Here is a 26524-nt window from a genome sequence, read left to right as displayed (position 1 = left end):
TGATTGAAAGCGCTGTGTATTATTGTTTATTTGACCTCTGAGGCGGAAAGCCGGAGGATTGTATTTTGCTTTGGGAACTTTTAAAACTTGTCATTTTCACTCGCACTGCTTTTAAAGTTGTTCTCACCTTAACTCAGCAGCGCCTGCCTTGCGCATTGAGCAGCCCTCCTGACCCCCCCCTGACACAGCGGATTCGAGCGCTGACACAGGGGAAACACCCTAACCTCCATCGCGGCTCGAAGGCGAAGCCACGCCCATCTCGAGGCCACGCCCACTTGAAACAGTATATAAACGCTGATTGAAAGCGCCGTGTATTATTCTTTATTTGACCTCTGAGGCGGAAAGCCGGAGGATTGTATTTTGCTTTGGGAACTTTTAAAACTTGTCATTTTCACTCGCACTGCTTTTAAAGTTGTTCTCACCTTAACTCAGCAGCGCCTGCCTTGCGCATTGAGCAGCCCTCCTGACCCCCCCCTGACACAGCGGATTCGAGCGCTGACACAGGGGAAACACCCTAACCTCCATCGCGGCTCGAAGGTGAAGCCACGCCCATTTCGATGCCACGCCCATCCTTTACCATACAAAATGTGTCGGCCATACCAGCGCAGCGGACGAGCGCAGCGGGAGCGCCTAAGGCAAGCCCGTCTGCGCCCGTCCGCGCACGGCCGGGCCCAGGGCCAGAACCCCTGCTGGACCAGGCTGCCCCCATGGTAAGCTATTCACGCCGGGACCTCCTCAGTCTCAGACCCAATATCGATATTACATGCAAGTATGTGCACAATCTCGAAGGACCATATACTTGCTGTACTAGCTGCCGCCCAGCCCAACTCAAACTCTCCAGTCGACCTGCTCTGCCCTCAGCTCTTAAATTGGCCACTTTGAACTGTCGCTCACTCCCTAGACATGCATTACTAATTAATCATCTAATAGAAGACCATGAGCTGGACATCCTGTTCCTCTCGGAAACATGGCTTACAGACCACTCGGACTCTGATGTTGTCCTAGCTACTCCCCCAGGCTTCATCGTTCAGTCCCAGCCCCGCCCTTCGGGCAGAGGAGGAGGCTTGGCGATCATTCACCGAGACCATCTTACCTGCAGAATTAACGACGCCCATATCATCGATTCCGAAAGCCTTCAATTCACCATCCAGGTAGGACCGACCTACTCTCTATCAGGACTCCTAATTTATCGTCCCCCTGGCCATCCGGGCATCTTCTCTAGAGCACTCCTGGATATTATTGCATCTCAGGCCCACTCCACCACCAACTTTTCGATTCTAGGGGACCTTAACATTCATTTCGACGACCCCCTAGATTCAGGGGCAGCCGATCTGATTGGAGAACTGGCGGCATATGGCCTTCACCTCTCAAACTCCAGAGCTACGTACACCAAAGGCCATCTGCTTGACCCGGTGTTCACTAATATCCTCACCCTTAAAGTCACAGAGTCCCTCCCCCTCCCATGGACTGACCACTTCATGGTCCCTTTCAGCCTTTCAGGAGCATTTAAGAAACTCCATAAACCCACCACCTACACTAGGGACAGAGCATGGGCCAGAATATCCACAGAGGATTGGGCCAGAACCTTGAACTTGACTACCCCGACCCCCTCGGAAGATCCGACCACTGCAGACAGTAAATTCAGGGAGTGGATTACCACGTCTCTGGACTCCATCCTCCCAATAAAAACCCGCGAGGATAAGAATGGGAAACTAGGATCTGCCCCTTGGTTCACTCCGGACTCTCCGTAAACACTGCAAGAAAGCAGAACGGCTATGGAGGAAAGACTGGCAGCACGCCAGCAAAGATGCCTATCAGCGGTCGGTAAGAATATACAAATCTACCCTGAAGCTTGTGAAAGCCTCCCATTATGACACAAGAATTAAAAACTCCACTAACTCAGCAAGGGAATCTTTTCTCATCGTAAAAGAGTTATTGAAAAGACCTGTCCCACTCTCATCCAACACACCCCTGGCGGACAGAAGTAACGAGCTGGCAAACTATTTTAATGACAAAATCGCCCGCATCTTAAATTCTTTGCCCCCTCCCGGCCTATCAAACCACCTGGACAAGGAGGCATCCACCAATCACTCAGGAAGCAGCCCGCTTCCCCAGCTCACTAGCTTTAAGGTAGTAACAAGGAACGAGGTAGACACTACTATGGCCAAAATGAAAAGCGGATCTCCTCTAGATCCCGCCCCCATCAGATTCCTTAAAACTGTAGCACCGGTCATCGTGCCCACAATCACAGAGCTCATAAACATATCGCTCTCGCAAGGTTCGGTCCCCCCCAGCTGGAAAAGTGCAGTTGTTAAAGCACTCCTAAAGAAACCCCAGCTGGACCCAGCCGACATGGCGAACTATCGGCCAATCTCACTCCTCCCCTGTATTAGTAAAATGGCCGAGAAATTGGTCAATGGCCAGCTATCACAGTACCTAGAAGCCAACAACATCTTACGGCAGTCCCAGACCGGGTTTCGCCCGGGCCATGGCACGGACTCCGCCCTTCTCGCCGTCATCGAGGAGGCGAGGTGCATCCTGGATTCAGGAGGATCAGTGGCAGTGATCCTCCTGGATCTAAGCGCAGCCTTCGACACAGTCAACCATCGTGTCTTACTTAATCGGCTGGCTGCTGCAGGGATTACAGGTTCGGCGCTCAGCTGGATAGAGTCCTTCCTCTCAGAGCGCTCGTTCCAGGTGTGGGATGGCAATTTCCATTCTGCCACCCTCCCCCTCACGAGCGGGGTCCCTCAGGGGTCATCACTAAGCCCAACCCTATTTAACGCTTTCATGGCCCCTCTTGAAGATGTGGTTACCCCCTTTGGGATTAAAATAGTAAGCTACGCGGACGACACCCAATTAGTCGTCTCACTTTCCCAACTGGACAAACACCCGGACAATTTGCAAAACTGCCTTAAAAATATCCACAATTGGATGTGCGAGTCATCACTTAAATTAAATGGCTCAAAGACTGAAGTTATGCTTCTGGGCAAGCAATGGACCACCATCCCTACATCGGTCTGGCCAGATGTATTCGGGGAAATCCCCGCCCCGAAACAAGAAATTAAGACCTTAGGAGCTGTCGATGAAAACTCAAGCTATCAAGACAGCAGGGACCTGCTTTGGCCTAATGCGCTCCACTCGGAAGATCCTCCCTCTACTTCCGCCCCTATCCAGGAAACTCCTGGTCCAGGGCTTGGTGCTGGCGCGGCTGGACTACAGCAACATGGTATACCTGGGAGCCCCTGAAGCTACCATGGCTAAACTCCAGCGCACGCAGAACGCTGCTGCCCGGTTACTTTTAAATCTCCCGTCCAGAGTATCAGCCAAACCAGCAATACAGGCTCTCCACTGGCTTCCAATACGCCAAAGGGTCGAATTTAAGGCCCTGTGCACTGCACACAAATTGCTTAATGGTTCTGGCCCTGCTATTCTGAGAGACATGGTTACGCCTTACAAGGCTCCCAGGTCCCTTCGCTCGGAGAATGAGAACCTGGCCAATGTCCCCAGACACAGGAAGACACGTACTGGCGGCCGTCGCTTTTCAGTTAAAGCATCCACCAGATGGAATGCACTCCCCCTCACCCTTCGGCTTGAACCCAACCATCTGATTTTTAGGAAAAAACTGAAAACGCTGCTGTCCCGAAATAAAGTCCCTCCTTATTTGTCCTCTGGTCTCCATAAATATCATAGCGCGGGGATGCCCTCGGGTCACCAGGCGCTTTACAAATCGCTAAAATAAAAAATAAATAAATAAAAGACAAGTGGAGAAATATTTATTTTGTTGCCATATTGTGTACTATTGTTCCTAGGTTCTTAATCCTAATATTCGTAATAATGTCAACGATTCTGAAACATTGTTTTCTTCTATTTATTTACAAATCTGTGCTTGTACACCATTCTTATCTTAGAAAATGAAAAAGGTAAATCTTTTCCACGTACTTACAAAATCTTATCTCCAGGGTAGAATCATTTGTATCTATCATTTTGGTTTTCTAATATTAATTTTCAAGTTTTCTTTATGTGACTTTATAGATGAAATGTGTTTTTCAGATTTTTGAACGGATTTTGTTCATCTGGGCGATACGACATCCGGCCAGTGGATATGTTCAGGGAATTAATGACATCCTTACACCGTTCTTTGTGGTCTTCATTGGTGACTATACAGGTAACATTTGTGATGGAAATGTCTGAAGTATTTAAAGAAACACATTATTTGAATATTTAATGCTTGAAAATTAGCAAGATAGCAGTTACATCACCCAGTATTGGACACCAATCAAATTTTATTTGAGGCGATTACTTTAACTTGAGCACTCTTCTGAACATTTGAATAAGTAGTACCTTTGTTGTTTGGCTTATGAAGAAGACTATATAATAATAAATAAAAAAATACCATCCTCAATGGTGATGCTAGACATGAAAGTACACATTTTAAAATGTTTACAGAATGTCCTCTAACCCAGGTTTGCTGCCTGTCCATGGACCTACATTTAAAAAACAGCACACCCCACCCCCTATCACTACAAATCGGAGAAGGGAATTTGTGTAACTTCACACAGCATCTTTTTCTGCATCAGGGAGCAAAGCTACTTAAAGTTCGAAATGCTGCTTCCCACTTAGCATCCCTGCCTTGACATATTTGCATTGAAACTCCAACTATCAAGAGTAACCTTAACATAGTAGGTGTCTTCCAAGTGTTGAGCATACCTGTAAAACTGTGGCACAGTTATTAGCAAATGAATTACTCCCCCCCCATTTAACTTTGCACTTGGCACCTTGTTGAATCATAAGATTCCTCTATCGGGTTTAACTTTCTAACAGTCTTCCAAATGTCACAAAGAATCAGTAAATATGACTAAAGTTATTAGAATATGAGAACATGCCCCCTTTCCCTTCTTAGATCTGGCTTTACCCAAGACCATATCATTTTATTAAAACTTGTACTTATGTGCAATTTCAGGCAGCCTTCATAATTCACTGTTCTGTTATTGTGCCATTGATATATTTCTTTAGTGCACTACAGCATGAGGCAGTAGATCAGCCATCTTCAGATATTGGCTAATGCTCTTATGACTGTGTTCTGCACTTCCATACACAAAATTGTCCCCCAAAGTGACGAGACTACAATGGCAATATGTGCACTTTGAGGCCAAAAGAATGTTTTGGCTATTTGCCAATGTCTTCTTTTTTTTATTGATGATGACTGGCTACCTTCCTCAACATTAAGATTTCCAAAAACCATGACAAAACCGAACAAGCATTGACAAAGCCAAAAGGTTGGCAGGCAGTACCAGACCTATTGGCTTTGCCAGTGCTTGGTAGCTTTTCTCTTCCTTGATGGATTTGCACGAAACTGGCATTATGCATAACGGCTAAACATGCCATATGAAAACTTTATGGACCCCGCTTTTAGCTATACTCCCCTTAAGGAATCAGTACAAATATAAAATGGCCAAGAGGAAGCTAAACATTTTAAGCATCTGTCATATTTAATGTAAATTCGTCAAAGGGATCGAAAGGTATAGGCAAATCAAACAATCATTGGCAGAGCGGCAAGGTCTCACAGTTGCAAGCCACTCTCTTAAACAATGTGTGTTTTTTTGGAGTTTGGGACACAAACTTGGACTGATCGAAGTGAATTTATTGGCCATAATGGAGGAGATGTGGCCTGAATGCCAGAGCTGCTGACTTTAGGACTGAGGATCCAGGTTTAAGTCCCGCATCACCTCAGCATCCTGTAATCCAGGGCAAATCACTTAATCTCCCACTCCCTGTAAAGAATCGGACCACTTAAGTAATCTGGTGCTCAGGTAAGGTGCTCCAATGCCCACGAGTTATGTTTGTGCGCTATATAAAAACTGCAAAACAAAAATGAAAAAAAAATACTGTGGCAAAAAAATTACAGGATAATTTGAACACTTTTTTCAGTAAGTGTAACATTTGTGGGTACAATAAACAGTAACTTTTTGTGCGAGGAATAATGCTTTAATACGTTTGACAGTTCCGTTATTAGGTTGAAAGCCCTCGCCTCAGGCTGACACAATGCCAGGGCACAGATCCTGGAAAAATAGTAACAATTAGAATGACACCTGACACCTCAAAGGTAATTGTGGGCCAGGCTGCGCTCTGAGCGCCTTTCTCTAAAGCAGTTGAAGATACAGGTCAAAGCGTTCCCAACCTTAAATGTAATTGAGTAGAAGTTTGGAAAAACGCACTTCACACGCATAGCATTCCCATGCCTTTGTGGAGCTACTCAATTAAATTCTTATCAGCTGGGTTTATAATACTTAAGAGACGTGCTCAAGATTAGCCTTGTTTTTTTTTTAATGAAACCTACATTTCAATAAAACCTATTAAACAACATTAAATAATTGTTTTTTAAGATGAATGTGGAATTTTCACCGAAATCGCCTTAAAAGGATTATCATTTGCTCAGGTTGTGTGAGCAGGTCAAGGAGGCACAGGAAATGTGATGCCATGTGCAGGTGAATTAGAGATTCCCGAGGGCCACAGCAGGCCCTTGGGAGGGAATGGAATAACAGAAACATGATTGGGGGAACAGAACTCGAAAACAATTGTGCTGGAATCTTATAGGATGGTATTCATACAATAAAACACGTTGCCATAATTGTGCAAACACAGGCCAGAGACACTTCTCAGCCAGAGCACCATATATAAAAGGCAGCAATGAAAAAGTACATGAAGCAGAGCCAATGAAAGTACAGGTACAAAGTAATCAGGCAGTGAAAAAAGCAACCACTTGGGTTTTATGACACATTTACCATACTAAGATTACAAAATGAGGGCTGAGATTTGTTTGGGGTTATTACAACACAGAAAGGGCCCCTATAACATGTAAATGCCAAAAGGACGCTCTGTAGTCATAGTGTTTACAATGTACTATAATGTGCATGAAACATTCCTCAGCTATTAATATATGGTCTGTTTCTCCATATCCGTATATGTTCTGTAGACGAGAAGACCACCGGTTTGCGTTTAGAGGAATCCTCTGACTCATTTAAAAATGTGTACTGACAAACTCTCCCATGCCTCCCCTCCATCTTTCCCTAACAAGAACCACACCAGGTAGCCTGCACTGCAACAAACATAAAGCGTCCAGATTCCACTCTTTAAAAAAAAGTGCACAAGTTCCAGCCTCAAGTGGCAGAGACCTGTAGTGCTGCTTCAGTCCACGCTTGGGAAGGAGAGCATGCTGGTTGTGAATAGTAAACTTGCAGATCAGTCACCACGCTTAAGGTAATATCACAGAAGCCGGAAACGGATGCTGCAATAAGTCAAAGAAATGGAAAAGATGAGATCGGAGGGGGAAAGAAAGCTTTTCACTCACCAATTAAGCTTCTCACCAGAAACGCCAGCACCTAAAAAAACATGGGCAGTAATAGAGATATCAATTGAAGGGTACAACTATATGAAGATTAAGGATCAGTGAATTGAAAAAAGTCCACACTAACAAGTTTGTTAGATATTTTCAGCTTAAAAGTGAACATCTACGATGAATTAAACAGGAAATACTACAGATTGATCAGCTTAGCAGGAAAGATCATTTATTGGCAATTAATAGCCAAGAATAGGAGTAACAAGACTAGAGAAAGCTATAAGAACTGGAAGTCAAGGACTATTAACACAGCACATGTCTTCTATGAATTATAGCCCTGATGATGTCCCTTGAGGACGAAACGTGTTGGCTGATTTAATATGTGGAGTCTGAGTTAAAATATGGAATACAGCACAGCTATTGAAAATAGTAGTACAACAAGTATGAAATGAACTGCTATTGATACAATAAAGAAGATCTTTTTGAACTGAATCTACTGCCTAAGGACTTGTTATTGGAAGGTTTTCAATATTTGGATTGACACACAAATTTATACTTTTTTGGTGCTCCTCCTGTTTGTATATATTAGACTGCAACAGGGTTGATGCACTACCTCTCTTGGACCTCTCAGCTGCCTTTGACACAGTTGACCATTACAGTGTAATCTAAAGGCTCTACGAAGCCGGCATAGATGGTACTGCCTTCAACTGGATCACATCCTACCTTCCAAACAGAGCAAATGTACCCTATTCTTCACCTTTCTCATCCGCCCCCCTACTTCACAAAAGCAGGACATTAAAAAGTATTCTACATTGAGTCGGCCAAGATTTGTCTTCAGAATTTAACATTAGTATCTTGAGACAGGAATTGTCTCCCATTGTGCTTGGCACATTAGTGGCTTTCGACACATCATACACATCTCCACCTGGTTTATATTATGTGCTGAAGCCCTGGAACAAAATGCCTCTTGCATTCCCAACTAGGCCTGGACAACATGTAAATCATTCATTCCATTGCCTGCTTTACTTCCTCCTTGTCATCTAATGTTTCTGTTAGAACATGCATCCTTGGTGTGGTTTTCCCCCAGACATTTAGCCTACACTCCTCCTGTCCTGCTGAATTCATTTTTGTTTGCTCTAGCATTCTGGGCACTTGATAACTGCTAACCAGCGCAAAAATGCTTGTGCTTACTCCTGTAAATATGGTAAGATTGTCTTACACCTAATTGACATATTTAATTTACTTGTAAGTCTCTAGTCAAGTGGTATGCTGTTAGAAATTGGGTTTCTGGTTGACAGAGATGTACACCCTGTTCAAGCGGAAACAATAATCCTAACCAGGGTAAATCACAACACACCCTAAATTATCCTATGCTCAGCCTCTAGTAGATTGGTAGAGAGCAGTCAGGCTAAATTTAAGAGGCTGTGAGTAAAGTCTTTGTACAACACTACAAACAATAACAGAGTGGAACCACAACAGAAAGACTCCACACCAGATTAGAAAAATTAAGAATAATTTTATAAATGAAAATGAAACAACAAGTAGAAGTTGAGATATGGATTTTCAACAAGAAAAAAAGAAAAATAGCGTTGAGAAGCAATAAGGGCCTAAAAAGGACACCGGGTTGCGCTGGACCGGGGCAAAGTCAAAAGTTCAGTCTTACCACGATAGATTGTGGGTTGGATAAAGGAACCCACTTGGGCCTGCTAAACCAAACTACCTTGATTCGGGATGCATTGTTGCCGACGGAGATGCGAGGTAAAGCCAAAGCGATGTGTCAATATTGAGCCACACAGTGGACGAGATGCATACATTTTCTCCATGCAACAGCGGCAATGCATCAGTTCAGTGTGCAAAGAGCTGGTTCCGAGTGCAATGCGCAGTCGCTGCTCCTGCAGTAGGCAATGTGTTGATTCCGAAGGCGATGCACTGGTCTGAGGGCGATGCCCTGGGTCTGCTACACACAAAAATGAGGATGTCTGGTTCTGACTCAAGCAAAGGAAAGATAAGTGGTTCTGATGAAGATGCATGGGTTCTAGTTGAAGTAGCACTTTACACCTACTTCCAAGGCCTAGGAATGGATTGGCACCACTTGGCAGGGCAAGACCTGCAGAAAGCAAAGTGGAGGTGCATTATCATGATTAGTTGAAGTCTGGTATGTCCCTGAGACTTAGAACAGTAGGCAAACCAGCAAACGCTTGGTGTCACTGTAGGTTCAAGTGATGCAGACCAGCCCTTCTCACCCAGGCAGGAGAACATCAGGCAGCAGAGCAGCTCAGCAAGGCAAAAGTCCAGCAAAACAGCAGTCCAGAATAGTGGAAGTCCTTTCAGCAGCACAGCAGTTCTTCTTCCCAGCAGATTGGTCTCAGGTCCAGAAGTATACCTAAGTCATGGTGTCAGAGGTCTATTACTTACATTCAGTTGTGTCTTTGAAGTGGGGGAGACTTTAAAGACAGCCCTCACTACAGGGAGGTATGTAGCCCTTCCTGTGTGGACAGGAGACAGGCTATTCAGGTGTAAATTTGAGGCTGTGCGATCTCCTCCCTCCCCTCACCCAGGATGGCCCATCAAGACACACCTAAGCTTCCTTGTTTGTGGCTGTCTACAATGAATACACTAAGCCTGGCTGTCACACAGCCCAGACTGAACAGAGACAGGCAGCAGGCATCAAATCACTAAAACTTTCTAAAACTGGCACTTGCTAACTGTAATTAAAGATCCAACTTCACCGTAAGTTGTGATTTTAAATTGTGAGTCTAGCGACACCAAACCTGAAATCTCTTCACAATTGAAAATTCTTCACAATTGGGAATTACACTTTAAAAATGTAATAAGGTAATCCCAATGTTATCCTATGAGAGAGATCGGCCTTGCAGTAGTGAAAAACAAAAATTATATATTTTTTTAATAACAAGACATGTAAAACTTAAAAGTACCTGTCCTGCCTTTTAAATATGTTATACCCTGCCCTGTGGGTCACACAGGGCCTACCTTAGGGGTGACTTCCTCCACAGCAACGGATTGAACCCTCTTCATTTACCTTGTAGGCAGCTGGGCTGCCACTTTCTGGGAGGTGCCTGGCTCTCACTGAACAGGGGAGCCTGTGATGAATTCAGGAGTTGCTGGACTCTCCTTATTTCTTATTTGTCTGAAGCGTGGTGTCATCTTGGAAGGGTAACCCCTTTGTTTTTAATAAGTTTATATTGTAAAACGTTCTCACCTTTATTTTAGTATTCTTGGTTGTCAGTAGTTTTCAGTTACAGGGGAGTCTGTGACTGAATTCAGGAGTTGCTGGACCCTCATTATTTCTTATTTGTCCACTTGGTTATAACATGGTGCTGTGTTTTGCACAAGCCACCCCCCCATGCTACACCCTCTTCTTTGGCTGGATATTTAAAACATTTCTTAGCACGTACACAGATTGAACCCACTTTATTCTTCTTGCAGTCAGCCACTTTCAGTGAGATGCCTGGCTCTCACTGATGTTTGGGTGCCAACTTTGTAGGGTAATCCCCTTCGCTTTTAATAAATGTATGTTTTAAAACTTTCTTACCATTGTTCTAGTATTCTTGGTTACTAGTAGTTTTCAGTCACAACGGAGCCTGTGACTGAATCCAGGGTTTGTTGGACCCTCATTATTTCTTATCTTTCCTCTTGTTTTATCATCGTGCTGTGCTTAGCACAAATCACACCTCTTGCCACACCCCCTTCTATTGTGCGATATATAAACCATTCCTTAGCCATCTGGGTGGCGAAGGCCTGCAGCGGGTGTGCCCCTGGAGTGCCCATGGCACACCTAATGCAAGCCCGTCTGCGCCTGGACCATGCCTAGAGCCTGTCCCCCTGGTGGTTTCGGACCAGACTCACAGCTACAGCCCTACACCCAGGACGAGCTACTTGCATTAGATTCAGGTAAGAGTGTAGGATGTCCCGTTTTTGACTGCCCTTTTATCACTTTAAACGATCAACTCAAATGCGTGTGCTGTGGGAAATACATTAAATCTCCAATCCCCCAGCACACACATGCTCTCCTCAGCAGCTCTTCTCTGGCTGCAACCTCCCTAGTAAGCAGCCTGAATTCAATAAAGCCACATCAATAAACACACAAACTAAAGCAGTTATTAACACATTTCCTTGCGTTTTAATAAATGCAAGATCATTAGTCAAACATAGCTCTGAATTCTCTCTTGTCATGGAACCTACTGACCAGACCTAGCTTTTGTAACTGAAACTTTCCACAAGTAACTCAGAAGTGTTGCAAGCCGTACCAGACGGTTTTGAAATGTACAGACATGACAGTCACCTAAGCGTGGTGTGGGCATAGAACTCATGTATAGACAGGACGTAGAGGTCTGCTGCAATCCAGTACCTTCTTCACATTGCGAGGCCGTCTCCTTCAATATTGAAGTTTCCAAACAGCCGTCCTTCACAGGAATGGTAATATATCAAACTCACAGACCCATACAGGCTTTCTCTCAGGACGTAGGCAACCTTCTCAGAGAACACACTTTATCCACTAACTTTACTGTCCTGGGTGATTTTAATTTTTACTTATAGGCGCAGTCTGACTTAGATATTACAGCACCACTCCATATTCTTTCTGGGCTTGGCCTCGCCTAAATAATAAATGGTCCAACACAACTGGCTGGACACACATTAGATGGTATTTTTACCAGTACCACTTCACTCTTCCACTTATTTGGACAGACCATGATGCCTTCCTTTTTGACTTAGCACTCAGTCAGCCTTACTCCAATATCAAACCACCTTTCCTTCGCGCGCCTAGCATAATATCCAACCAGACCTTTTTGCAGCAAATTTGACAACTCACTCCCCATGCTTTCTAGTAACATCGACATAGTGGCCTTACAATGTAGTTGCTGCTTAGACACAGCCGCTACCCTTTTATCACCAGTTAAAATAGTCAAGGCCAAACGCCTTAACAACTCAGCCCCTTGATTTTCTGCAGAACTGAGAGCCAGCAAACAAAGCTGCAGAAGACAAGAGAAGAGATGCAGAGCTGTCTATAACGAAGAAGACAAATCAAAATACATGCAATGCTTAGCAACCTATCAATCTCTTATTAATAAGAAAAAGGCCTCTTATTTCACAAGGAAGAAAACGAAGCAAAAATTTCCACTAAAGAGCTCTTTCGTACAATAACTAAAATGACAACTAGCACCACTAAAAAACTTACTGACACAAGTCAAACCTTCTGTCATATTTTGGCCAACTTCTTTCTACAAAAAGTAGAAATGGTGTACAATAAGTTCACCTAAACTACCTTGTGTACCACGAGTGATACATTTACTGTTTCTTCCCATATGGAATGGTACACACTAAGTGAGTTCACCATGTCCCCTTCTGAGGAAGTCTTAAATATACTTATATACTTTCAAGATCCCCACAGGATCCCTGTCCTACTCTGGCAAACCTAGCGACGGAGATTATTGCAGCTAAGCTTATGACCATGTTTAAATGATGTTTAAGACCAGTGTTTGTCCAGCGATATGGTAGAAAGCTAATGTGCTTCATTTCGAAAAAATACAAAAATAAAACCTTTGATCCTAATAGCTATCAGCACATCTCATGCCTCCCGTTGCTAGCAAAGATTGCCGAAAAAATTAACACCGAACTTGTGGAACACATTCAATCCAACAGCTTTTGGATGCTTCTCAATTTAGATTTCGCAGTGGTCATACTACTGAGACAGCGCTGATCAAAGCAACTAAGAGATCAGGCAGTCATTAGACCATGGCAGAGGGTCTGTTCTCATCCTGCTTGATCTCTCGGCTGCTTTTGATACTGTTAGCCAAGGATTGCTGTTAGAACTGTTGGCCAATATTAGGATTAGCGGACTAACCTAGTATTTGGATCTTCTGGATCGAGATCAGGCTGGTCGACTGGACGACTAAGTCTCTCACCCTTTCTCTCTTCCGTGCGAGGTCTCTCAGGGGTCCTTGCTCAGCCCAACACTTTTGATCATTTATGTCACTCCCTTAGTAACTTCATACACAGATGACACCCAAATCATTGTATCTCTGTAAAAAGAAGAGATTAGCATAGGGTCTCGATTATGCGAGTTTATGCAGGCAATCAATACATGGATGGATACAAATTGACTGAAACTCAATTCACGTTAAACTGAAGTCATATTGTTTGGAGCCTAATCCTCCTCCTGGACACCGACCTCCTAGCCAAAGGAGATGGGCCCCTTACGGTGAACAGGGAGGAAGACCCGCTAACTGGGAGTGCTTATCGATGTTAAGTTGAGCTTCACTAATTCAAAGAATGCGATCACACCCTCTGACTTTTTTACACTTTGGACCCTGTCAATCTCTAGAAAACGCTTGTCACTTCTATGGTGATGGAAAAAGTTGATTATTGCAATGGCCTGTTTCTCACTGCCTATCACTTCATATTAAACAAATCACAAGTCCTACAAAATGCAGCAGCCAGACTTATATTAAAAATCCCAAAGTACCATTTTGTCTCTAAATCACTAAAGAAACTGCATTGACACCCCATCAGACATACAGTCACTTTGAAAGCACTTTGTATAGCTTACAAAGCCCTTCATGATCTTCGCCCAGACTTTCTCAAACACAGCTTTAAATGATATACCCCAAACAGAAGCCTACGATCAGCCAGCACCAAATTCTTAGTTGTACCCTAGTTCAAGCGAACCACTTGGGGTGGCAGAAGCTTCGTGCTGAGAACCATCAAGGCATTGAATGCACTGCCACTCCCCATCAAAAGGCACCCAATCTTCTTGCATTTAGGAAAGCCCTGAAAACCTGGTTATTTAGCACGCTTTAGGCTTTTTTTACTGGGATTATTCTTATGTCTGTAATGCCAGCGCCAAGACTTCTCCGGGTAGTCTAGAGCTTTAGATTAAAAAACAAAGGAAACAAAAAATGTATATTTATAATAAGGAAAGGTTTAGACCTGGCAAGAGGTTTATCTTGCCAGGTCAACTGTACGCGTAAAACTGCACCTACAAGCTCTGCTGTGACAGGCCTGAGCCATGGTTAGAGGGGTAATTAAGTGGGTGGCACAATGAGGGCTGCAGGCCCTCCAGTAGGATCGAATGTACAGGCCCTGGGCACATGTATTGTACATTACTAGGTACTTATAAGTGAATTAAATAAGCCACTTGGGGTAAAACCAATGTTACCATGTTTAGGGGAGAGAGCACAAATGACAGCACTGGTCAGCAGTGGTAAAGTGCTAAAACCAGCTAACACGATGTCAGAAAAAGAAGGGCAGCAGGCAAAAGGTTTGGGGAAGACCATCCTAAGGCTATTAAGTCTAACATATACCATCCACCAGTGCTGGTAAATGTAATGCCTCTAGTAGGCCTGCAGTACTTATTGTGCCACCCACGTAAGTAGCCTTTTAACACCTATCGCAGGCGTGTCATTGCAGCCTGGGTGGGAACTTTTAAACTGCCATTTCAACCTGGAAAAAATAATAATTGTGCCAGGCCCAAAACTCCCTTTTTCATACATATCAGTCACCATAAGGATAAACAGCCCATAGGACTGGGTATGGTGTATTTAAAGAGCTGGACAAAAACGTTTAAGCTTTACCTGTCCTGGTGGTGAGAAACTCTCAAATTCGTTTTCCCCTAATGCAATGCCTACCTCTCCCAAGGGATAACATAAGTTTACCTTATTACATTTAATAAGTGATAATTCTTGTTTGGGAGCAGGTTGAAACACCATGTTTCGTATCTGAGGAATTTTAATTTTAAACCCTCTTTAACGGTAAAGTCAAATTTTAAGTCACAATTTTGAAAATGACATTTTTAGAAAGTTGGCATTTTCTTGCCCTAACTGCTTGGTGCCTGCAGACTGTATCCTGGGTCACATGACTAGGTGTAGTTGGCCTTTGTGTATTCCTCCAAGAGAGTATCACATTAGAGGGTTTGGTTGTTGGCAGGATGTGCTATCCTGAATTGATGAGTGGGACGGAACTTTCATATGTCACACTTGCACTTCGAAGGACACTGCTCAGCCCACAGACAATGGTCTTCACACCAGCCTGTTGTGCCCTCAGACAGACTGGGACCAGGGCTAAGAGGCAGGAAATTCCAGACACTGCTATCAGGGGAAACTCCAAAAGCTTCTCCCACCTCAAAGGGGGCACAAGGTATAAAAATGGGTACCTTAGAGCCACCCTTCAGTACACTGCTGGACCATGGACACTACAAAAGAAGGCCTGCCTTACTGCCTGAGGACTGTCCTGTTGTCTGAGAAGGAAGACTAGACCTGTATCATGCTTCCCGGTCTACCTAAGTGACTCTAAGGGCTGGCTAGCTTGCTTTCTGTTCTAAGCTACAGGGACACAACAATCTCCATAGGACTCCCTCCAGCTGCCCAGCTGACTGCTGCACTGGACTTGCCTGATCCCTGCTTACATCTGCTGGCGTGAGCTCCTGTTCCACGAGATGTACATCCCAGCTCCTTGACCATTGGTGTGGCTTCACTTGAGCCCCTCCCTGAAGAAAAGGAGAACTCCTAAAGTTTTGGGCTTTTTGTGATAGGTTTGTTTGCTCCAAGATCTTGCAGCCCTCGACAATGGCTAATGCGAAGCTCTGGTCATCCCAACTCTTAATGCTACAGTAATTTCCAGCGACGACCGGAAACGTGAGAGCTGCACTTCACGCTGTAGCATCGACAGCCTGCAGTTACCATCACGCAAAGCTCCGGCAATGACTGTCCTTGATGCCCAACAGGATCTTCACGCTATAAAATTGCATATCTACAGTTCTACTGAATGGATTTTTACATTTTACTCGCTTTTTCTAAACTGGTGTACGAATTTTCTTGGGTTATGTTTTCACTTTATTACTGGTTGAGTGCTGCATAAATGCTTTACACCTTGCCTCTAAGTTAAACTTGAATGGTTTTGTGCCAGGCTACCAGACGGTTAAGCGCAGGTTAATATAGCATCATTTTGTGGTTCACCTGACAAGGATTATGGCTGTTGCTTGAGTAAGGTTTCACCCCCCTCAACCAACAACCCAGTTTCTCATAGTGTCAGTGTTTCTGGTCTTTCATAAGCAGAGGTCGCTAAGACAGCTGATGATGTAGTGAGTGTTACAAACTTTAAAGTAATAAAGAACTGTTAGTGCTTTGGGAGATATAGTTTGTCTTTCCTGATTGCTTACTATGTTGTAGTGTTGCTAATTACACCACTGTCTTTGCTGAAACCTTAGGTCACCAAAACGCAGACCATATTGAGAACACCTATTCTTCTATTTTATTAGGCAATAATAAATTGCTGAACTTTCCATCGAAATGATTTATGATGAGACCCCAAAATTAGAAAACCACAACCTGAAATCACGGTTAATCATTCCCACTCACATTGTTTGAACAAAATATTCTCTGATAGTCCTCTGTTTTATAATTGTGTTTATAATTTGCCAAGCTCTGTGCATGCTGATACTTCGGACATTGGAATTGGCCATGTGCCCTAATTTCAATATGACTTCCATTTTGAGGAGTCTGCAATCATGGTTGGCAAAATGTAAACTTAACTCTGAAATGTTCAATCTTGGTCTATCATTCGACTCTTGAAATTTCCTAAAGCTATTTAAGTCATGTAAAGTCTTAGGAGGAAGTTAACCAAATAGAGCTTACAATATGTAAGCCGCTCAATGATTTGATTATATGTTTAAGGGAGGATTAGGCTCAGTAGAGCTACTTGTATGCAGATTGAGCAGATTTTAACTTAATGGAAGTAGGGAATTTGGATTTTTCCTAAGGGCACGTTTGCTTTACATTCTGGACCTACTCAATAGCCCTTAAGCAGCATCGACCAACGAGCTATCCTACCTACCTAAACCACCATCTCAAATGGCCTTTACAAATACGGAGCTGTATCTATGCACGACTCGAAGAGAAAGGGTGTAAATATCAGTAGACTTAAGCCTGTTCAATGTACATGCTTAGGTTTTGCAATAGCATCCTACTACAAGCCAAGTTCACTTCAGTACGTTCTTATTTTCAGGGAGCACGTCTTTTGTCATCGCAAGAACCTCATAGGGTTCTCATGCCAATCTGGATGTAGCGCGTGCTCATCAACTGTGTAGTATTCAGCCTGGGGTTATGGGACATTTCGGCATCGACAAGTGTAATTGGGGTCAAGTTTTCATTTAGAGAGGTGCAATTACCAAACCACTCTAGACTGATCGTGCATGAGTAAGGGCTCTCTCTCAGAGGAGGAAAAACAGCTGCATGGTTGAATTTATTCTGTAGGCCCAGGGCTATTGAAGGATGTTGTTAACTGCTGTTGCACTGAGCACCAGGCATTTAACAACAGACTTTACCCCAAGTGCGTAGGGTGCAGTGACACAATGTACAACCCTGGAGTGCCTCTGAATGCTCAACTTTAGCACAAAAACTGCTTCATCAGTTCCTTTAGAATAGTAACGCTTTCACTATAACGTATTTTACAGATGACCCTAAATGTCACGTATGGCTACAACTCCATATATGTAGAACTATATTGACACTGCTTTATTGAAAATAACGGAGGAACTCCTCCGTTCTAAAGACAGAGCAGCAGCTTCCTTATTTGATTGTTTACATTTTGTGATATTTTACACAGCATAAGGTACACCCAATATGGATGGTTTAGCCCATCAGCATTGATCACAGTACAGGTCGCAGCAGTCAGAAGGGGTGTTCATCTTGTAAACAAGTACATTTTCAACATTTTCTAAAACTTTAAATGACACATCTCGTTACAAAGCTAAAAGGTAATTGAATTCCAGAGCACCCTTTATATGGAATAATCTGCCTTCATTTGTTTTATATCTCAACTTCTGTGCATACACAAGAAGTTGTCCACAGCATCTATGATTTCTTTAGGAGCATACTCAGTATATCAAAGTGTGTCCTTAAAACATACCATTTACTGACCAGGAGCCAATGAAGCGGATTGAGAGTACCCACATTATGGCCACACAACCTCAGAACTAGATGCAGTGTTTGAACGTACTAATGTTTTTGGCATGTATATTTTGAAGGAAGTTTAGAGAATTATCAAAATCCAAATACAACTGAAATAAGCGTTGGTTGCCATAAGTGCTACAGGTAAAAACAGCCTTAGTAGTGGCTGCTACGTGCTATGTGATAGGAAGATTCAATTCCCTTCCCTAGGTTCTCCTAGACCTTTTAGCTGTGTTTGCAATCGTTTATTAGCAAACTCTCGACTCCAAAATGGAGACTATATTCATTGTTGAAGGTGTTGTGTTCCAACATTTCCGATCTTTCACCGTGAAAAATGCTCCCTTCAAGTAAAACAGGGCCTTTTAATATCTAAAATCACTCAAGTAGCCTGGGGTATTCCTTAAAAATCATCCCTGTGACTGACCTCCCTTGCTGGCTTCCTTGCAAAGATTCTCAACAGCCTTAACACTGGATATCATATATATGCTGATGATGCACAGATATACATTGGGATCACAATAGAACCAGAACAAGGTAGTGATAAGTCAGCACATCGGAGATTTCCCTCTAGTTAGATCTGTGATCACCATGCTATTGCCTTTAATCAAGTGTTTCATTTATTTTGTCTAGAAATATTTGGAGGTTGTGATGGAGATTTTATTTAAACCAAGGATACATCCTGATGGGCATTTTCAAGAGCAGCAAACAGAGTTAATTAAATTTTTCTTAAAGGATACAACTCTGCATTAAATGGGGGACGTGTATTAAGGTAGACATAAATTATAAAAGAAACACAAGCTATACATGGAGCATAGACTTTAGAATATAGAATTATACCGGTGGCATTAACCTTGATTAACCAAATTTTACCTCATGATGTACAGAACAAGAAGAGGGGTAGAGATAGTTTGATCTGAAGATGACATTGAAGGAGAGGTGAAGTTCAGGGATATGAAGGAGAATTGATGCCAAATGGTGGGGTGACTTGCCTTCATCTTTGGTTTGGGAAATTTCAGAATTGGTGCTCAGTGTGGTGTGAGGTAGGTGCTATGCTCGAGTGAGTTTTTCAACAATACAGTTGGCTACTTTGTTTAATAATGATTTGTAAGGATACCATAATCATTTGGATATGATATTGGATTGGAAACAGTGTTATTGGAGATCATGGAGTGGTGGGGATGGGTGATCATATCTATATTAGTTCCTAATAATCTGTAATTAGCAATATATCACCATGGAAGGTAACTTTGGGGCTGTTAGTGTGATTACAGGGAGCCATGTAAATAGGAAGTTCTTTCCTTCAATCAAAGCAAGCATAAACAATGGTGTGTGAGGGAGGAACAAGCTAATCTGAAAACATGACAGGTCTTTTTAAATAAACATTTTTAAAAGGAAAGCCTTGAATTAACGTGGAAGCCTGGAGATTTTCTGCTTGTTTGAAGCTGTTTGAGTTGGCATGAATCTAGATTAATCCAGGTTAGAGCCAACTCCATTGTTAAGGGTGAACTTGATTTTAGAGGAATTCGGTTTTAAGTATACCACTTCAGTTAAGTGTTTAGAGTAGTCAAGTCTGAAGTTGCATACCTTAAGAATTGCACCTCAGAGGGCCTGTATTACTTTGTCTTTGAAGCCAATATCAGGGGGCTCAATATGCAGATTAAATATCTTAGGTCTGAGAATTGATCCCAGTTGCACAGCAAGTTTGACACATCTGATTGACAGTAATGCTGGATTTGGAGTGGGGGAGTGTCTTTATGTCAATGCTTAGAAATCTGTTTGCCAAGAGACCTCATTATGGACAGTTTTAGAGACAACTGAGTTTTCCACGATGGTGTTAATAGTTTTGATGAAGACATTTTTGATGTTCGTTACTTGTAACAAAATGAGAGATGAGACCAGGTTTGGGAATTATTTGGATGCTTTAAAGAGTGATTTATTTTCAATTTTAGCTTCTGCCGCATTATTGGCCTGCCAAAGCTGGCAACCTGAAGGGCATTTTTTCTAATGGAGTATTTATTTTTTGGGGGCCTGCATGTCAAGTGTGTTAGTTCTCAGGTCATAGTATAGTGTTCATTTAGAGACCAGGGAGCTTATGGTCTATGGTCTAGAGAGGAATTGAGTGTGGATGCCCACATATTTGGTCAAGGTGTGAGAGATGGTGGGCAGGCATTGTCATGGTCTCTGATCAGAAGTTCCTGGATGTGTTGTTGGTTAGCTTGGATTGACCCTTTAGTCGGGATTTTGGGAGAGTAAGGTGGGAGTGTAGTGGGTACTGGTCAGTCATGTTAAAGGGGAGGTCCTGATAGCAGCAAACGGATGCAAGACTGAGAGAATTAGCAAGGTTGGTGGCATGGGTATTGTTAGGGGGTGATGTATGAAGTGAGGCCCAAAGTTCCTGACGGAAGGTTCTTTCATGAATCTGTGTTTTGGGTTGCCGTCAGGATGGCACGTCGGCTTTGCCTAAGTTTGGGGGACATAGTGTGTTTTAGGTGTAGGTGATGGTGTTAATAGTTCCTTTCTGGCAGTTAATTACAGCGTATAGATTAGGCACCTATGTATAAATTAGTCATCTTGGAGTAGAAGAACCTTGCATCCTAATTAGCTTTTCATATCCATACATAGAAAACGGTAGCAGTTCAATTTAAATAAACATTTACATTCTGCATAAAAAGAAAATCAGTGAATTTTAATCTAAATAAAAGTTTATCACCTGTCCCATGTCCTTCCCCTCCCTCTTTTCATGTAAAAATATGAGTCACATTGTAATTCACTGGTAAAATGCACAGTTAAGTTTAGAAATCAGCAGAAATAAAACCTGAGCAATGCACCTTAATGCTCTATCCCAGTTTGACACTGGATATCCTGATTTTAACAACAATATCCCCCCTAAACAGTGGGATAAGGAAAGTATCCACTTGTAGTAACATAGTAGAAATGTTAAGTGATCCTTGAACAATTCTGTTAATGTTTGATAGCAACTGAAAAATCAAAGGTGCTGAGTTAAGGTTGAAACTTACTGTGTTTTGATGACACCACTGCAGTGTGTTATTAACAACAATTAATATTCACTGTGTGCGATTTACAGTTTTTGCAAGTGAAAATGGTATACAATTCACCCACAAGACTATTTATCTACCTAAAATATCCAGCTGTGTGGAGACAAGCTCATGTCATTTACAGGGGGCGGAGAGCTTCCCTCATAGATTATATGTTTGTCAGCCCAGCCTTTTTATCTTGGTTCTCCAAAAGTGAAATCCTGCCCACAGAATGGGGCGATCACAATGCCTTAAGTGCTACCATGTTTTTACTGCTCAAGGGCCTTCCACCCAACAGGAATTTAGCTTCTATCACGTATCATTCTGCGGATGGCCTACGACTAGTTTGCTGTATGAAAGATCCTAAAGAGTCATTGACAGCCTTACTCAAGTTACATTTGAATAAATTCCTCTGCTGCTTAGGGAAAATGTACTGGATTCTATGGCTCATCACTATAATTGGCTAATGCACGCAATCAGGGGCTCCATGCGTAAGCCTACCCCTAATACCAACCCAAGATGGTTCAATGGGGCTTGTTCACTGGCTAACAGGAGGTTGAGGAAAGCACTAAGTGCATGCCCCAGGAATAAGACCGAGATCTCCCTGCCACGCACTGAGTACAAAACCGCCCTAGCAATTAGGAAGAGGAAAGTATATAACCAAGACTAGGAACATTTGGAACACGAGTCCCAGGGAAAGGATAGTAAATCCTTGTGTGATGTAGTAAAATTAATATGGTCCAGGAATTCTCCCATTAATACCCCTCTCCAAAATAGCATCTCTGACGCAGAATGGGTTACCCACTTTGCCTCTATCTATCACACTGAGGACATGCTAACTATGTCTGCTATTCTACATAATAACTAACAGAGTTGAGCATTCAGCATAGTAGGGCGGGAAGGCTCCAGGTCTAGATGGGGTACCGATGGATTTATTGAAATCTTTGCCCGAAATCTGGGGCCCTCTTATGAAGAATACTTTTATTACTTCCTATCATCTTCTATTCCACCCTCATCATCTATTGCAACAATAGTACCCATATTCAAAAAGAGTGATCGTATATTGCCCAAGTGCTATCAAACTTTTTCGCTCATCGACAGTGCGATCAAAATCATCAGCAGAGTAATTTAAGATCGCCTGAGTAAATGGGCAGCTGATAAGGACATAATTTCCCCTTTTCAGTTTGGATTTTGTCCTAAACTAGGTACCAACCAACAATGCCTGAATCTGGCATGACCATCTCTAAATATACGAAGGCCAAGCACTCCCCCAGATATTTAGCTTTCATGGATCTATCCACTGCCTTTGATTCAGTGAACAGAACCAAACTTTGGTTAATGTTGCTGGATCAAGGCGTGGGCCCCCTCTGGTGAATTTTCTACACTGTCTGCACTCTGATCTTTCCGCCCGGATCCACTTAAATTTGCATGGGGACCTCGCTTCTGAATTTTCTTTAAAGAGTGGAGTGAGGCAGGGCTGCATATTGGCATCTTTAATATTTATCTCAAATGAAATGAAATCAAATTAACTTTATTCAGTTACAGGAACCATAAAAGTTTGAAACAAATACATTGCTAAGATAAAATTAACATATCATGGTTATATTATTTATTTTATACATTAACAGTTTAACAGCTTACCTAGCTTCTTCCCACACAGACATACCCAGAATCTCTGGCTCCCCAATTTACTATATGCGGATGACGCAGTATTGTTAGCCCTCATCCCAAAACCCCTGAAACATCAGGTGGATTGTTTTGCTTCCTTTATGCATAAATTGTACCTTGATACTAAATATTCCAAGTCGCATATCATGTCCTGCGACCTGTGTAAACTAAGGCTTAACAAAATCAATATCAATGGGCATGTTTTGACGACTGTCGAGAATTTTTGTTACTTAGGATTACATTTTAGTTCTACAGGGTCATAGAATGCCCATTGTGCTCAGGTCTGTGCCAAATTAAGCAAAACTGTGGGCACAGTCTGTAACCTTATTAGACCGCAAATAGGGGAATGTGTGCATCAGTGCGGCTACCTACAGAGCAGGAGTTTGTGGCTTTTGTAAATGTGGTTCTATCCAGGCAGAGAAAAATGTTTTTTTGCGAAGAATATTAAGTACACCGCCTTCTACCCTCATCACCCTTCTTGAGCTCAACCAGGGATTCATCGAGGATATGATCCACCTGGCGCCGCTCTTACTATGGATTAATTTCTGGTCGAACCCCGCTTATTAGGGACATTATATCCGACTGCTTGACGTTGGACAAGGCTAGTTCCATACCCATATACAAGATACTCTTTTTTTTCCCTCAGCATACCCTGGAGGTAAACCGAACCTAGTCGCATTCCCAAAAACGCAAAGACAGAGGTGAAAACATTATTCAGGGCCCACCGAGCAAATAGTAGGCTGAATTCTGAGTTATCCAAACTCCCAGTATCACAGTATTATAGTTCTCTATATACTGATGATTCCCCTTTGTACTTGTCGCTGGATCTGTCAAGATGGGAGTGGTCCCTACTTTCCCGCTTCATAGCTGGGACAATTTACTGGTCCCTCTTTTTTAAACATTTTTGAGACTCAGAGGGGAACACAGTCTCCTGCTACTCCTGTGATAATCATTCTGTCCAATTTCTATTGCACTTTATGATTTTTTGCAATTTGCACAGCTTAGCACGAAAGCACTTTCTGAGACACCTTTTTAAGAAGGCTAGGCCTTTGTCGCTGCAGACCTGCCCTTCTCCACCTACAATCTTTGTGTTCACCAGAAATTGTTTTTACTGTCTGCGCCTTCCTGAAAGCTGCACTTAGGGCTAGACATACCATGTTGGGTTAGTCCATCAGTACCCCATGGGCTAAGTGGCTGATGACATAGAACATGGCAGGCGTGTTGGGTTAAATAACGGGGGATAGTAGGAGCGCATGGCGGACCCGACGTGAGGAATTTGTTCTCTCTCTATCTCCCCTTCATGCCCTTTTAGTTGCAGCTTCATCTCTTAACTCTAATGGCGCACTGAAATCTGAGGTCGTTCAGTTTTTTTGCTCAATTAAGCATGGATATCTGATGCATTAACTGACGTTCTTTTCCTGAACCCCAAACGTCCATTGTGCAATTTTTAAACAGTTTTTTACCTTATGATCATTTTTAAACTTCTATGTGTGATTACAGCTATGTGCAATGTTTCTATGTCCTTTGATGGCCAATTGTTTTTAGACCGAACAAAGTTTCTGAATTGAATTGAGTTACATTGTAAATCACCGGTAAAATGCGCTAAGTTTAGAAATCAACAGAAATAAAACCTGAGGGATGCACCTTAATGATCTATCCCAGTTTGACAGTGGATATCCTGGTTTTAACAACAATATCCCCCATAAATTGTGGGATAAGCAAAGTATCCACTTGTAGTAGCATAGTAGAAATGATAACTGATCCTTGAGCAATTCTGTTTATGTGTGATGGCAACCGAAAAATCAAAGGTGCTGAGTTAAGGTTGTAACTCACTGTGTTTTGATGACACCACTGCAGTGTGTTAGTAACAACAATTAATATTCACTATGTAAAATTTACAGTTTTTGCAAGTGGAAATGGTATACAATTCAACCCCCAAGATTATTTATCTGCCTAAAATATCCAGCTGTGTGGAGATATTCTCCACTGCAGTATCAAAATACGCTGTACATTTCATACATAAAATTAGACTGACTTTCGTGTATGATATAATCAGTAAAGGTAAGGGCGCTGATATAGTACTCTGTGTGATATTTCTGCTGTTATTTGAACTGCTATGAATGTATGGAAGGTGAAAGATTGTGGGCTTTAATTTTAATAGTAATATTTCCCTCGTTACTCCATATTATGAAAGAGGTCGTTATTTATTTACCCATATGTTAATATTTAGGAGCTTGTTCTTTTCACTAAAGATTACATTGGAATTTACGTTCAGTTTTTCTTCCTCTAAAGACATTTGTGTAACACTGTTAGGCATATCAACCTTGCCACTTGCATCAAATTATCCTCACACTCCTAGTTAGCCCTGTGTGATTGGGATTAACAGGGAAGGCCATAATACCCCTGAGTGGATGAAAAGCTCTGCATTTACTGATTTTCATGGCAACACCTCTCTTTTGTTTTCGTTGAGTGTTTCCCTGGAAGTCTGCTCATTGCTAAGTAACTAATGAGATCTACCGCTGCTTGCTCCCTAATCATCTCTTAAGTAGGATAAAGGCCTACTTCTGAGAGTGCTTTCCGTTCCTCCCTCTGACTCCCTCATTTGACTGATAATGAAAATGCGCTTAATGATCATGCAGCAGTAGGATCTCTGCTGGTAGACTTCAGAGTTGTTAATTGAAATAAGAAGTTCAGCAGAGATGTCATTAGAGAATTGATAATCCTTGTTAAATAGACCATTTAATTAATGTGGTAAATAAGTTTGCCTTAAATACTTAAGTTACATTCCAGTTCTTAGGCAATAATGCATTAACCTCTGTGGATGAAAAGGATTTTAAAGAAATTGTCATACTGTTTGATTGTCCAGTGGTACAAATGTTAATTTGAAGTAATTTATTTTTATTTATTTGCTAATTGGAAAACCTAAAAAATAGGGAGCATTAATCTTATTTTGTTTGGTTGACAGCAAGACGCTACAGAGTTTAAGAAACAATTAGGAGAAACACATAATTCTGCGGAACTGTATTTATTTCTACATATATGTGTGTCATGAAGTAGACTCTTAAAATAATCATTGTACATTAGTTGTCAATGGCAGTACAGAACAACAGAGATATGATACCATGGAGATATGTGTGGATGGCAGCTGTCAAGCAGGGGAGAAGTGTATTGTGGTTGACGAAGGTAGACAATATCCACAAAATAACCAACATTAATGTCCTCTTTGTATGAGGTCCAAGGGTTGGCTATTTATACTGCCATATTCCATGGCTATTGTTGGATCATTGTGGCTCTGATGGCCTATTTAAGTGTGTGGACATGGTCTCAGAAATTTGGAAATTTGAATAGAGAAAGGAAAAGAAAGAGAGAAGTCAGTCAGAAAATGTGGGTGGTATGTATAGCAACTGTGTAAAGGTATGCAGCTCACTGGTTGTCATCACACCACTTATCAGATAAATGATGCAGTTCCAAGTTGATGGACTTCTTCCACTCTGATGGAAAAGACATGGTGAGCTGAG

At 42.3% G+C, this 26524-nt stretch overlaps 1 protein-coding gene across 2 annotated transcripts in view; it reads left to right on the top strand.

Moving 5' to 3' along the window:
• Nucleotides 1-26524, top strand: part of TBC1D22A (TBC1 domain family member 22A) — a 2393943-nt gene that overhangs the window by 933643 nt on the left and 1433776 nt on the right. For both annotated transcript variants that reach the window (XM_078679664.1, XM_078679673.1), the window contains exon 8: nt 4054-4168. In XM_078679664.1, coding sequence (XP_078535790.1) covers nt 4054-4168 — 115 coding nt within the window. The remainder of the gene's footprint in view (nt 1-4053; nt 4169-26524) is intronic.

The sequence above is a fragment of the Lissotriton helveticus genome, chromosome 1_1, assembly GCF_964261635.1.
Source record: "Lissotriton helveticus chromosome 1_1, aLisHel1.1, whole genome shotgun sequence".
NCBI lineage: Eukaryota > Metazoa > Chordata > Amphibia > Caudata > Salamandridae > Lissotriton > Lissotriton helveticus.
This window is presented reverse-complemented; position numbering and strand designations above follow the sequence as displayed.